Genomic DNA, 11,621 nt, shown 5'->3' with positions numbered 1-11,621 from the left:
AGCTCCCAGGCTCCTGAACCACCCGATGTCACCTGGGCCTGAGCGCTGGGATGAGGCCTACTGTGTGTATATATATGTGTGTGTGTATGTGTGTGTGTGTGTATGTGTGTGTGTGTGTGTGTGTGTGTGTAGGGGGCAGGGGGGGAAGGGGTGGTATGTGCGGGTCAGGTCACCCGGGGTGAAAACCCTCTCTAGCCCCCTCCCCCACACGCTTGGCAGGAGTGGGAGATAAGGCTCATGGCCAGAGACATCTGCGTCAGAGATAGGAGGTCTCAATGCCACGGGCAGGGGCCACTCTGGATTGCAGGGCGTGGGAAGGCCTGGGGAGACCAGGATGAGAAGGGTAGAAGAGGGCGGGTGGTGGGATGGGGAGGGCAGAGTGGGGAGGCCTGGGGCAGACCCTGACACAAGGGGCACGGGGCCGGGTGCGGGTTCACCACTGGCAGGCCTAGGTGAGCTATGTTGCCGCAGCTGCTGCTCCTGCTCCTCTTGCTGCTGTCCCCAGACAGTGGCCATGGCTGCCACGGGCCAGAGCTGGACCGGGCACTTGTCCTGGCCAAAGTGAGGGCCCTGTTCATGGATGCTTTGGGCCCCCCGGCAGTGGCCGGGGAAGGTGGGGATCCTGGAGTCAGGCGGCTGCCCCGAAGACATGCCCCGGGGGGCTTCCGGCGCAGAGGCTGGGAGCCCAGGGAGGAGGAGGATGTCTCCCAGGCCATCCTTTTCCCGGCTACAGGTAATGAGGGCGGGAAGTGGCAGGGCGACTTTGAGGAGCAGTGCGGCAGGTACAGCACGGGCTCGGGAGCCAGGCAGGTCTGGCTCTGAATGTCTAGTCTGCTCACCTGGGCAATAATGCCTGCCTGTCAGGATGCAGCGAGACGCCGCAAGGCTCAGCGGTGGCATTTGGGAGACATCTGTTTGGGGGACCAAGAATCTCTAGAGACAGAGAGATTTGGACTTGGGCCCTTTTCTGCCACCTTTCCTTCTCCCTCTGCCTCTGCTCCCTGCCCCAAACCTCGTTTCTTTAGCCCCAATTAGCCAAGATTTGAGAAGATAATCAGAAATGCAAGGATGAGATGAGTTGGGAACGTTTTCCAGGAAATTAGTCTACTTTCCCTCGATTCCCTTCTCATCTCATTGTGCGTGTTCCCATGTTCCACTGACTGAACCAGGAAAGCCGTCTTCCAGGTGACTTGCAATCTGTAATCCCCTTCCCCTCAGAGAGGAGCGCCTGCCTCCCCGTGCCATAGTCCTCGTGTGGCACCGTGACTTAGTGTGGCTGTGGAATCAAGCACGATCCCAGCCCGGCCGCTTAGTAGGTAAATGTCACTTCCCCTTTGTAACCCTGTTTCCTTACCTGCAAAGTAGATCAATCGTGAGATTTCTAGCGAGAGCATCCGTGTGACGGTATAGTCCCAATCTTCCGTCCTTTACCTACTCATGATTGCTTACCGTAGTCTGCGTACCTGTCGGGGAAGGTTGCCAATTGCTTTTCTTAGAAAGCACTGCCCTCCTGGGTTATATGCTTTTCCCTTCTCTTCCTTTTTCTTTCTGACATTAATCTATTTTTAGGTGGAATGTCTCAATAGATCTATTTATTTATTTGGGAGAGAGAGAGAGAGCATGCTCCCACTGCTTACAAGATCTTGACCTGAGCCGAAACCAAGAGTCAGATGCACAACAAACTGCACCCCCCAGATGCCCCTAAAAGTGGAGTTGTTTTAAAGAATTTATCATGCAATATTTCTTTTTTTAATAAAGATTTTATTTATTTATTCGTGAGAGACACAGAGAGAGGCAGATACACGGGCAGAGGGAGAAGCAGGCTTCCTGCGGGGAGCCCGATGCGGGACTCGATCCCCAGGATCATGACCTGAGCTCAAGGCAGATGCTCAACCACCGAGCCACCCAGGCGTGCCTGTTATGCAACATTTCTGACATGTAAAAAGATACATGGGGTGAGGTGCTTGGCTAGCTCAGTTGGAAGAACATGGGACTCTTGATATTGGGGCTGTGAGTTTGAGCCCCACTTTGGGTGTAGAGATTACTTAAAAATAATATCTTTAAATAATTTTAAAAAATATAGAGAGAGGGAGAAAACAAATACCTGTGTGTTCAAGGTCCCGTCATTCAAAACAAAAATTCAGGTCTAACGATTCCAAGTGTTGGTGAAGGGAGAGGGTGGGCAGAGCCTCTTACACATCGCTGATGGAAATGTTAATTGGTAAAACCATTTCAGAGACCTTGGCAACATCTTGTATTTTTTTTTTAAGACCTCTAAGGATGAAGTAGCAAATGGAGAGCCTGTGTGTCAGTTGTCTCGGGCGGAGCGAGGCCCCAAGCCCGACAGAGCCCTCAGTGTGGCTGGCTGTGGGACGCACATCCCTGCTGTTGAGGAGGGGAGAGGTCCCAGGCTCCGCCAGTCTGGGCTGCCCTGTCCCTTCCCTCTGTCCCCTGCAGGTGCCAGCTGTGCGGACGAGCCGGCCGCTAGAGAGCTGACCCAGAAGGCCGAGGACGGCCTCTTCACCTACGTGTTCCGGCCCTCCCAGCACATGCGCAGCCGCCAGGTGACGTCAGCCCACCTGTGGTTCCACACGGGACTGGACAGGCACAGCACAGCAGCCTCCAATAGCTCCGGGCCCCTGCTGAGCCTGCTGGTGCCGTCATCGGGGGTCCCCATGGCTGTGCCCACATCGGTGGGCCAGGCCCCCCCTCGCTGGGCCGTGCTGCATCTGGCCCCCTCCGCCCTCCCTCTGCTGACCAGCCCCGTCCTGGTGCTGCTGCTGCGCTGCCCCGTCTGTTCCTGCGCAGCAGGGCCCGAGGCCACCCCCTTCCTGGTGGCCCACACGCGGGCCAGGCCGCCCAGCGGAGGGGAGAGGACCCGCCGCTCCGCCTCCCCGCTGCCCTGGCCGTGGTCTCCGGCCGCGCTGCGCCTGCTCCAGAGGTCCCCCGAGGAGCCTGCCGCCCACGCTGACTGTCACAGGGCAGCCCTCAACATCTCCTTCCAGGAGCTGGGCTGGGACCGCTGGATTGTGCACCCTCCCAGTTTCATCTTCCACTACTGTCACGGCGGCTGCGGGCTGCCTGCCCCACCGGACCTGCCCCTGCCGGGGTCTGGCGCTCCTCCTACCCCAGTCCAACCCCTTTCTTTGGTCCCCGGGGCCCAGCCCTGCTGCGCCGCCCTCCCCGGGACCATGAGGCCCCTACGCGTCCGCACCACCTCAGATGGCGGTTACTCCTTCAAGTATGAGACGGTGCCCAACCTGCTCACGCAGCACTGTGCTTGCATCTGAGGGAGTCCTGCTGGGGGCCAGGCCCCCGCCCATCAACAGCTGGAGGAAAGGGCCGAGCTCAGAAAATGGATGGCTCCCATCTCCCCCTCCTTGCATCCCTCTCTGCCTGAGGGCTCCCTGCCCCATCCTGCCCCTGTCCCATGGGTAACATGTGACAATAAACAACACAGTGCATATGACTTGGCATGCATTCTCTGGCTTCTCTGATATGGTGGGGGGCAGGTCTGAGCCCCAGGAACATGGGATTGTAGGATCTCAGGTCACACAGCCTCACTTGACCTCAAAGACGGGGCGTTCCAGGGCCATGATGGGATAGGCTCTGGTGGGAAGCTGCATCAGTTGGAGGAGACACAACACAAAAGTGCTCTGAGCCCTTGACACCCACTCTGGAGACTGCTGGCTGCTCCCCTGCTATTCTCCGCCCTAGCTCATGGCCCCCTGGCCCAAGGTCGGGTGACTTGTAGACAGGCCAGAGGTCAGGGTTTGCAGGGCACCCCGGAGATAGACGTGCAGAGCAGCTTCCATCTGGGGTTTCTCGGGACCTGGGGCAGGAAAGGGGGCGAAGACGATCAGTCGGCAGGGCCCAAGTGTTGACCAGGGCAGAGAGGGGGAGAACGAGACCTGAGGATGTCAATTTGCTGAGGCTCCCCCGGGACGCCTTTGCTCTGGGTGTAGACACTGTGAGGCACCGCGGGCTGGGAGCCAGGTCCCGAAGGCTTTGTTTCCCTGTGCCCTGCGTATCTTTACCCTGACCCCCTACCCGGTCCCGGGCGTCAGACAGGCCGAGCCCTGCCAGGGATGCGCCCTTGGGCCAATCTGCACCCACACTTGGTGCAGGTGCCCAGAGTCCAGAGCTGTTCTCTTCGGGGGGGCTCCCCTCAGCCCATGCCTGCCTGCCCTGGCTGGCCCGCTTCTCCGGCCTTCCTCCCCGCTTTGTCCGCTCCCTCCGTCTGGTTATTATCTTGCCCTGCCCCAGGGTCCTGGCTCTCAGCCAGGAGCTTCCATCCAGCCTCCCTTTCCGGGGGATGCTCAGGTCCCCAAGACCCGGAGTTGGAGCGCGCTCTGGCACGGACCTCACGGAGACTTCTCCAGGCCTCCTTCCTACCAATGCAGCTTCCCAGGCAGGTCAGTGCCTGCCCCCAGGGAGGGGCTACGGAGAAGAGAGGCTCCCCGTCCTTCACCCTTAGCCTCCCCCTCTCTGAGCTGAGCTGAGTGAGCACAAGAGAGCAGCCCACCTCCACACTCCCCAGCTGGCCCCAAGCTCTGTTGATCCTCAATCCCCGGGGAGGCTGCTGCAACTCCACTGGGGCAACCTGTCTGCTCACAGTCTCCAGTCTCTCCCAGTACCTTCATCTAGACCCAGCATTGCAACTAGTCTGTGCTCAGGGCTCCCGGGGTCCCTACTCTGGTGGTGGACTGGCCACAGGTGGGAACGGGAGATTTTCCTCAAGTCTCTCTGAGCTTCATGCTCTTACTGCCTGGCTTCCCTTGTCAGATCCTCCCTCCCTTCCCCTGGGATCTGCAATCTTCCCCCTGGGCCCGGGACCCTGTGTTGTTCAGACTTTCCCTGTCCCAGGGATATGGATGACACTGATGGGTGGGGACCCCGGGATCACAACCTGAACCGAAGGCAGACCCTCAACCACTGAGCCACCCAGGTGCCCCCAAAGGTATCCATTCTAAAGGGATATCCTTTGTTTGAAAGTTATCCTGTGTGTGCCTGTCTATCTGTATGTGTGTGAGAGCGTGAGAGTGAGCGAGTAAGAGAGTAAAAGTATTCTTTCTTTTATGATGTTTTATGATATGATATTCTTTTATGATTACTTAACAAAATTAAAACTTGAGGATTCGGAACGCCTGGGTGGCTCAGTCGGTTGAGCGTCTGCCTTTGGCTCAGGGTGTGATCCCAGAGTTCTGGGATAGTCCCACATCAGGCTCCCTGTGAGGAGCCTGCTTCTCCTCTGCTTATGTCTCTGCTTTTCTCTGTGTTTCTCATGAATAAATAAATAAAATATTTAAAAACAAACCCTTGAGAATTCTAGGGGCCCCTGGGTGGCTCAGTCGGTTGGGTGTCGATCTCCTGGTTTTGGCTCAGGGCATGATCTCAGGGACAGGCTCTGTGCTCAGTGGGAAGTCTGCTTGAGATTCTTTTGTTCTTCCTCTCCCTCTGACCCTCTCCCTGCCCTTTGCACACTGCCCCCAAATGAATAAATAAATCTTAAAAAAAAAAAGAAGAAGAGAAAAGTAACCAACTTGGCATTCTAATTGGATTCTAAGATTTGTCTCTGTAATTTTGCTGCTGAAATCTGTGAAATTCCAAAGCCTGGGAGTCACATTGGTCTGGGCCACCCCTTCCAGAATCTCTAAAGCCTTGTGAGATTTTGTTAACTTAGCAAATCAGAATGATACACCCTCCCCTTCTTAAGAGGCCTGACTGACAGTGGCTAAGGACATCTTTTTTGTCACTTTTTGCCATGAGACTAAAAGCAGTAAATTTCAGAGATTCTCCTGGTTCCCAGGGCTGATTATTACAAATGTTCTGAATACTCTTTTTTTGTTGTTGTTCTGAATAGAATACTCTTAAATCAGAGTCAGTGTGAACAGAAAACGCAACTCAAACTGACTGAAACAAAACTAAATTTAATTTAATTTAAAAATCACTGGCTCGTGAGAAGTCTGTGGCCACAGCTGGCTAAGTTTGGGTTGGATTTGGGGCTGCCAAGATGCTGCCAAGATCCAGCCACGGCTCACCTTCCCTGGGGCACACGGCGGCTTGAGCAGCTCCAGGTTCCCATCATCTCGCACCTGGCCCCAGGAGGGAGTTGGCTTCTGGATGTCTCAGGATGGGTCTTGGTGGCCTAATCGTCCTTCTTGGGGTGCTCCTCCAGGAAAAGTGGCAAAAGGATCAGAATGAGTTAGTGACTTACATCCTGTGTCCCACCTGGGGAGCCCAGAGCCCACAGCACAAAGGCTAAGGTGAAAAAAGGTGGCTCCCCAAAGTGGGATACAGTTACCACAAAAACGGGGAGTCGATGTTGAGTGGCAGGGAAGCCTCTTCTCTGTCCCTACAGAGACCCTTTTCTGTTGTTTCTGGGGCAGTTCTTGGGGGGCAGTGCAGCAGCCTCCTTCACCAGTTCCTATGCAATCATTCTGTGCCTCTCGGGTCCACTTGGCACCTGGCTGCCCAAGGGCCCTTCTCTTGCGATTGTGTCCCTAAAGGGGCTTAAAAAGTTATCTCCACAATGTTCAGCCCTTTCTGTGCGTTCAGCGGCCCTCTACAACCCCCCAATCCCATCTGCACAGCCCCATCCCAGACCTGTCCCTCCCTGCCTCTCCTCCCCCAGAACTCTGTTCAGACAAATTCCGATCCTGCCTCAAATACATCATTTTATTCTCCAGCTGCCTCTGTCTTCAGCGATCTCTTTCCCAGGCAATGCGTCCTTGAAGATCCAATTCTGATGTCCTGTCATCTGTGACTTCCCTTGGCTCCCGGATGGCAGAGCTAGCTACTCTTCCCGCCTGCTTCCTGGGCGCTGGGTTCTTTAACGCTGATTTTCAAAAAACGTTTCACAAAGAACACACAGATATGTTCTCATGGTAACGACTCAATTATGGAAGATGATGCCGAGGTTCTCCTGGGTCATCTCCTCCACGGAGCTGAGTCCTGCCAGACACATTTCTAGGAGTTTACCTGCAGACGCATACCTTGTAGAAATAGCTTTTTCCCCCACAAATGGGCTCATGCCTTGTGCACTGTACTGAAATTCTTCTACTTTACGTTCTAAGGGCTTTCTTTGACTTTATTTCCAGTCCTACCGTTAACTTTCTTTCTTTTTTTTTTTTTTTTTTTTTTTAAATCACACTCCCTCGGGGCAGCCCGGGTGGCTCACTGGTTTAGCACCTGTCTCCGGCCCAGGGCCTGATCCTGGAGTCCCAGGATCGAGTCCCACATCAGGCTCCCTGCACGGGGCCTGCTTCTCCCTCTGCCTGTGTCTCTGCCTCTGTCTCTCTCTATGTCTCTCATGAATAAATAAATAAAATCTTTAAAAAAAATCACATTCCCTCCATCAAATAATCTTCTTTTGTTAATTTAATTATTTGTATAAGAAACACATATACAGGACTTCCTTTGTGCCAGGAACGTTACAAGAAAAAGCTCATGCAATCCTCATAACCATCCTATGAGGTAGGCACTGATATCATACCAGTTGCACAGATGAGAAGACTTCCCTAATAAGTGGTGAAGCTCACATTTGGACTCCAGAATCTGGTTCCAGAGTCTTTGTATCCACCCCTGAGCTACATTACCACCCGGCCTCTCCTTCCCACTGTTCTTCAAATACTCCCTGCTGAGGAGATGAAGCTGTCTACCTATAAGGAACACATCCTATGCGGAGAAAAGGGAACCCTCTTACACTGTTGGTGGGAATGTGAACTGGTGCAGCCACTCTGGAAAACTGTGTGGAGGTTCCTCAAAGAGTTAAAAATAGACCTGCCCTACGACCCAGCAATTGCACTGTTGGGGATTTACCCCAAAGATTCAGATGCAATGAAACGCCGGGACACCTGCACCCCTTTGTTTATAGCAGCAATGGCCACGATAGCCAAACTGTGGAAGGAGTCTCGGTGTCCATCGAAAGATGAATGGATAAAGAAGATGTGGTTTATGTATACAATGGAATATTCCTCAGCCATTAGAAACGACAAATACCCACCATTTGCTTCAACGTGGATGGAACTGGAGGGTATTATGCTGAGTGAAGTAAGTCAATTGGAAAAGGACAAACATTGTGTGTTCTCATTCATTTGGGGAATATAAATAATAGTGAAAGGGAATATAAGGGAAGGGAGAAGAAATGTGTGAGAAATATCAGAAAGGGAGACAGAACATAAAGTCTCCTAACTCTGGGAAACGAACTAGGGGTGATGGAAGGGGAGGAGGGCGGGGGGGGGGGTGAGGGTGACTGGGTGACAGGCACGGAGGGGGGCACTTGACGGGATGAGCACTGGATGTTATTCTGTTCGTTGGTAAATTGAACACCAATAAAAAATAAATTTATTATTATAAAAAAAAAATTAAAAAGGAACACATCCTAGCCCCAGGACACTTCTGAAGATGGTAATTTCTTTCTTTTTCTGCTTTTTGAATGAGAATGTCTATTACTATTATTCTAGAACTGTCTTACCATTATATCTGGGAGCTGAGAATTTGTTTTGCAGGTTCACAGGTGCACAGATGGAGAGGGATTGTGCCCCAGGAATTATACCCGAATCCTCGCCCAAACTTTAGATAATTTAAATAATATGATTTGAGACTTTCAAGATGGTGAGATTCGGATAAAATTTTGGTCTTTGAGGGACACCTGGGTGGCTCAGCGGTTGAGTGTCTACCTTTGGTTCAGGGTGTGATCCTGGGGTCCCGGGATCGAGTCCCATATTGGGCTCCCCGCAGGGAGTCTGCTTCTCCCTCTGCCTGTGTCTCAGCCTCTTTCTCTGTGTCTCTCATGAATACACAAATACAAATCTTAGAAAAATTTTTTTTGGTCTTTGAGCTGATGCTGTAAAGGGTTGAGACTTGTGAGCACTTTTGGATGGGGTGAATTTTTTGGGATGGATGTAAACTTTGGGGGCAAAGGTAGATGATGGCAATCAGAATAATGGCCTTCCAAAAATGTTCATGTCCTAGCCCCCAAATCTGAGTAGATCTCAGACTTGTGGAATCAAGCTCCACCTTGAGCTCCTTGATCAGTGGGGAGTCTGCTGGGGATTCCCTCTCTCCCTCTGCCCATCCCCCCCAAAAAATAAATAAATCTTTAAAACATGTAATCACAAGGATCTGTAAAAGAGGGAGGAAGGAAAAATCAAAATTGTAAAAGATGTAAGGCCAGCAGCAGAGATTGCTGTGATATGGCCTTGAGCCAGGGATGCCAGCAGCCTTTGCAAATTGGAGAGGCAAAGGACAGGTTCTCCACTGGAGATCCCAGAAGGAAACTGTGATGTGTTAATTAACATGGCAAAGGCCACTGGACTTTGCAGGTGTGATTGGGGTTCCTACAGACTTTAAGATGGGGAGATAATCCTGGATTGTCCAGTAGGCCAATCTCATCACAGGAGTCCTTAAGAACAGAGAAACTTCTCTGGCTGTTGCAGACACATGGGATTATGGAAGAAAGGCCAGAAAGATGCTAAACTGGGGCTACAAGCCAAGAAATGCCGGCAGGTTCTAGAAGCTGATTCTAGGGCCTCCAAAAAAAAAAAAAAAAAAAGAAAAAAAGAAAAAAAGCAGCCCTGCTGTCACCTCAATGTTAGCCCAGCAACACCCATGGGGGCCTTCTAACGTATAGAATGGTAAGACTAGAATATAGAATGGTGTTATTTTGAGGCACTAAATTTGTCGTAATCTGTCATGGCAGAAATAGGAAACTAATCAGCAGAGGCAACCAGAGATGAAGTGGTATCTGGGAAGAAGAAAAAGCTTTTCTATCATTCCTGACGTAGCCTCATTCACAAAATGCTTGGCTTCAGCAGAAATGCCAACACTGACGAGGGTCATTCCTTAGCTCCAGGGCATCTGACAGAAAATACATCCCTGAGTTTCTCCACTAGTTTTGTCCTGGGATGGAATATATTCTGGGCTGAGCAGTTAGAATAGTTTTCAGTTCATATAGTAGTTTCCCTAGAAGACTGTGTTGAATGAATAAGTGAATGTGACCAGGGGGCTCCAGAAGGACTGTAATGACTCCATTTTAAAGTGCTCTTGGGGGTGGCTCCGTCCGTTAGGTGTCTGACTCTTGATATCCACTCAGGTTGTGATCTCAGGGTCCTAGGATTGAGCCCCAAGCCAGGCTTCCTGCTCCACAGCGAGTCTGCTTGTCTCCCTCTCTCTCTGCACCTCCCTCACCCCCAATAAATAAATAAATCTTAAAAAAAATAAAAATAAAACCTTAAAAAATAAATTAAAAAATAAAGTGTTCTTTAGTACATCTTCTCAAAGACTGCTGACCCTACGTCCTTTTGTTTCTGGTTTATGATGGTCACAGCTCTATAAAATATGATGCCAAACTATATTTTTTGAAACCAGTAATGTAGCTAAGTGGATAAGTAAAAAGGATGCCTAAAATCTAAATAGGAGAAATAATTATTATACGGTCAAACTATTTCAAGATCAGAATACAGATACTTTTCAGTGTCTATCACAGAAAAACTTTCAACTTAATTTCATAAAAAGACTTCTTAATGGCTATTGATCAATGAATCACCAAGAAACGTATACAAATTCTACCAAGTGCATTTATCAAAAAAGGGGTTTGTTCATTTTCTGCAAATAGATGTCGTTACGCCAACACTGAGCACGTAAGAAATTGGGTTGCCTAGGTATTTATAAGCTATCAACTATGGGGCACCTGTCTAGTTTAGTTGGTACAGCATGTGACTCTTGATCCTGGGGTCATGAATTTGAGCCTTATGTTGGGTCTACAGTTTACTTTATTTATTTATTTTTAAAGATTTATTTATTTATTCATGCTATACTATGTCTGGAAGACAATGTAAGACCAAAATGTATTTATAAAAGTATTAAACATAATTTGATTGTTTTAATGCTGAAAGTATTTTCCTTATTAATAAGGAAACATAATAAGGAACATAATCTTTCCTACCTGCTACTTCATGGATATGAGCAATATTATTTTATTTTATTTTATTTTATTTTGCAATATTATTTTAGTTGCTGGAGCATCATAGTACAGTTGATCCTTGAACAACATGGATTTGAACTGTGAGAATCCATTCTTACATAGATTTTTCCAGATAAACACAATATAGTACTGTAAGTATATTTTCTTTTCCTTATGATTTTCTTGATAACATTTTCTTTCCTCTAATTAATTTATTATAAGAATACAGCATATAGGCAGCCCCGGTGGCACAGCGGTTTAGCGCCGCCTGAAGCCCGGGTTGTGATCCTACAGACCCGGGATCGAGTCCCTGGAGACCTGGGATGGAGTCCCACGTCGGGCTCCCTGCATGGAGCCTGCTTCTCCCTCTGCCTGTGTCTCTGCCTCTCTCTCTCTCTCTCTGTGTCTCTCATGAATAAATAAAATTCTTAAAAAAAAAGAATACAGCATATAATGCATATAATACACAAAATACATGTTCATCAACTTTATGGTATCACAAGGCTTCTGGTCAACAGTAGGTTACTAGTAATTAAGTTTTGGGAAAGTCAAAGCTATACATGGATTTTCAACTGAGGGGGAAGGTGGACACCCCTTCCCCCTGCAATGTTCAAGGGTCATCTGTATTAAGAATATTTGCTTCTTGTGCTAGGCT

At 49.9% G+C, this 11,621-nt stretch overlaps 1 protein-coding gene across 1 annotated transcript; it reads left to right on the top strand.

The window, feature by feature from the left end:
* The first annotated feature begins 369 nt into the window (after positions 1–369).
* Positions 370–3,469, top strand: INHA (inhibin subunit alpha). The gene is made up of 2 exons (XM_077885729.1): positions 370–733; positions 2,458–3,469. The coding sequence occupies exons 1-2, from the start codon at positions 460–462 to the stop codon at positions 3,288–3,290; spliced, it is 1,107 nt and encodes a 368-aa protein (XP_077741855.1). The 5' UTR covers positions 370–459; the 3' UTR covers positions 3,291–3,469.
* The last annotated feature ends 8,152 nt before the right edge of the window (positions 3,470–11,621 follow it).

This window comes from Canis aureus, chromosome 36, assembly GCF_053574225.1.
Source record: "Canis aureus isolate CA01 chromosome 36, VMU_Caureus_v.1.0, whole genome shotgun sequence".
Classification (NCBI taxonomy): domain Eukaryota; kingdom Metazoa; phylum Chordata; class Mammalia; order Carnivora; family Canidae; genus Canis; species Canis aureus.
This window is presented reverse-complemented; position numbering and strand designations above follow the sequence as displayed.

Coding starts and splice junctions, on each gene's coding strand:
- INHA (XM_077885729.1), top strand. CDS start 460: ATGTTGCCGCAGCTGCTGCTCCTGCTCCTCTTGCTGCTGTCCCCAGAC. Junction 734..2,457: donor CATCCTTTTCCCGGCTACAG/GTAATGAGGGCG, acceptor TGTCCCCTGCAG/GTGCCAGCTGTGCGGACGAG.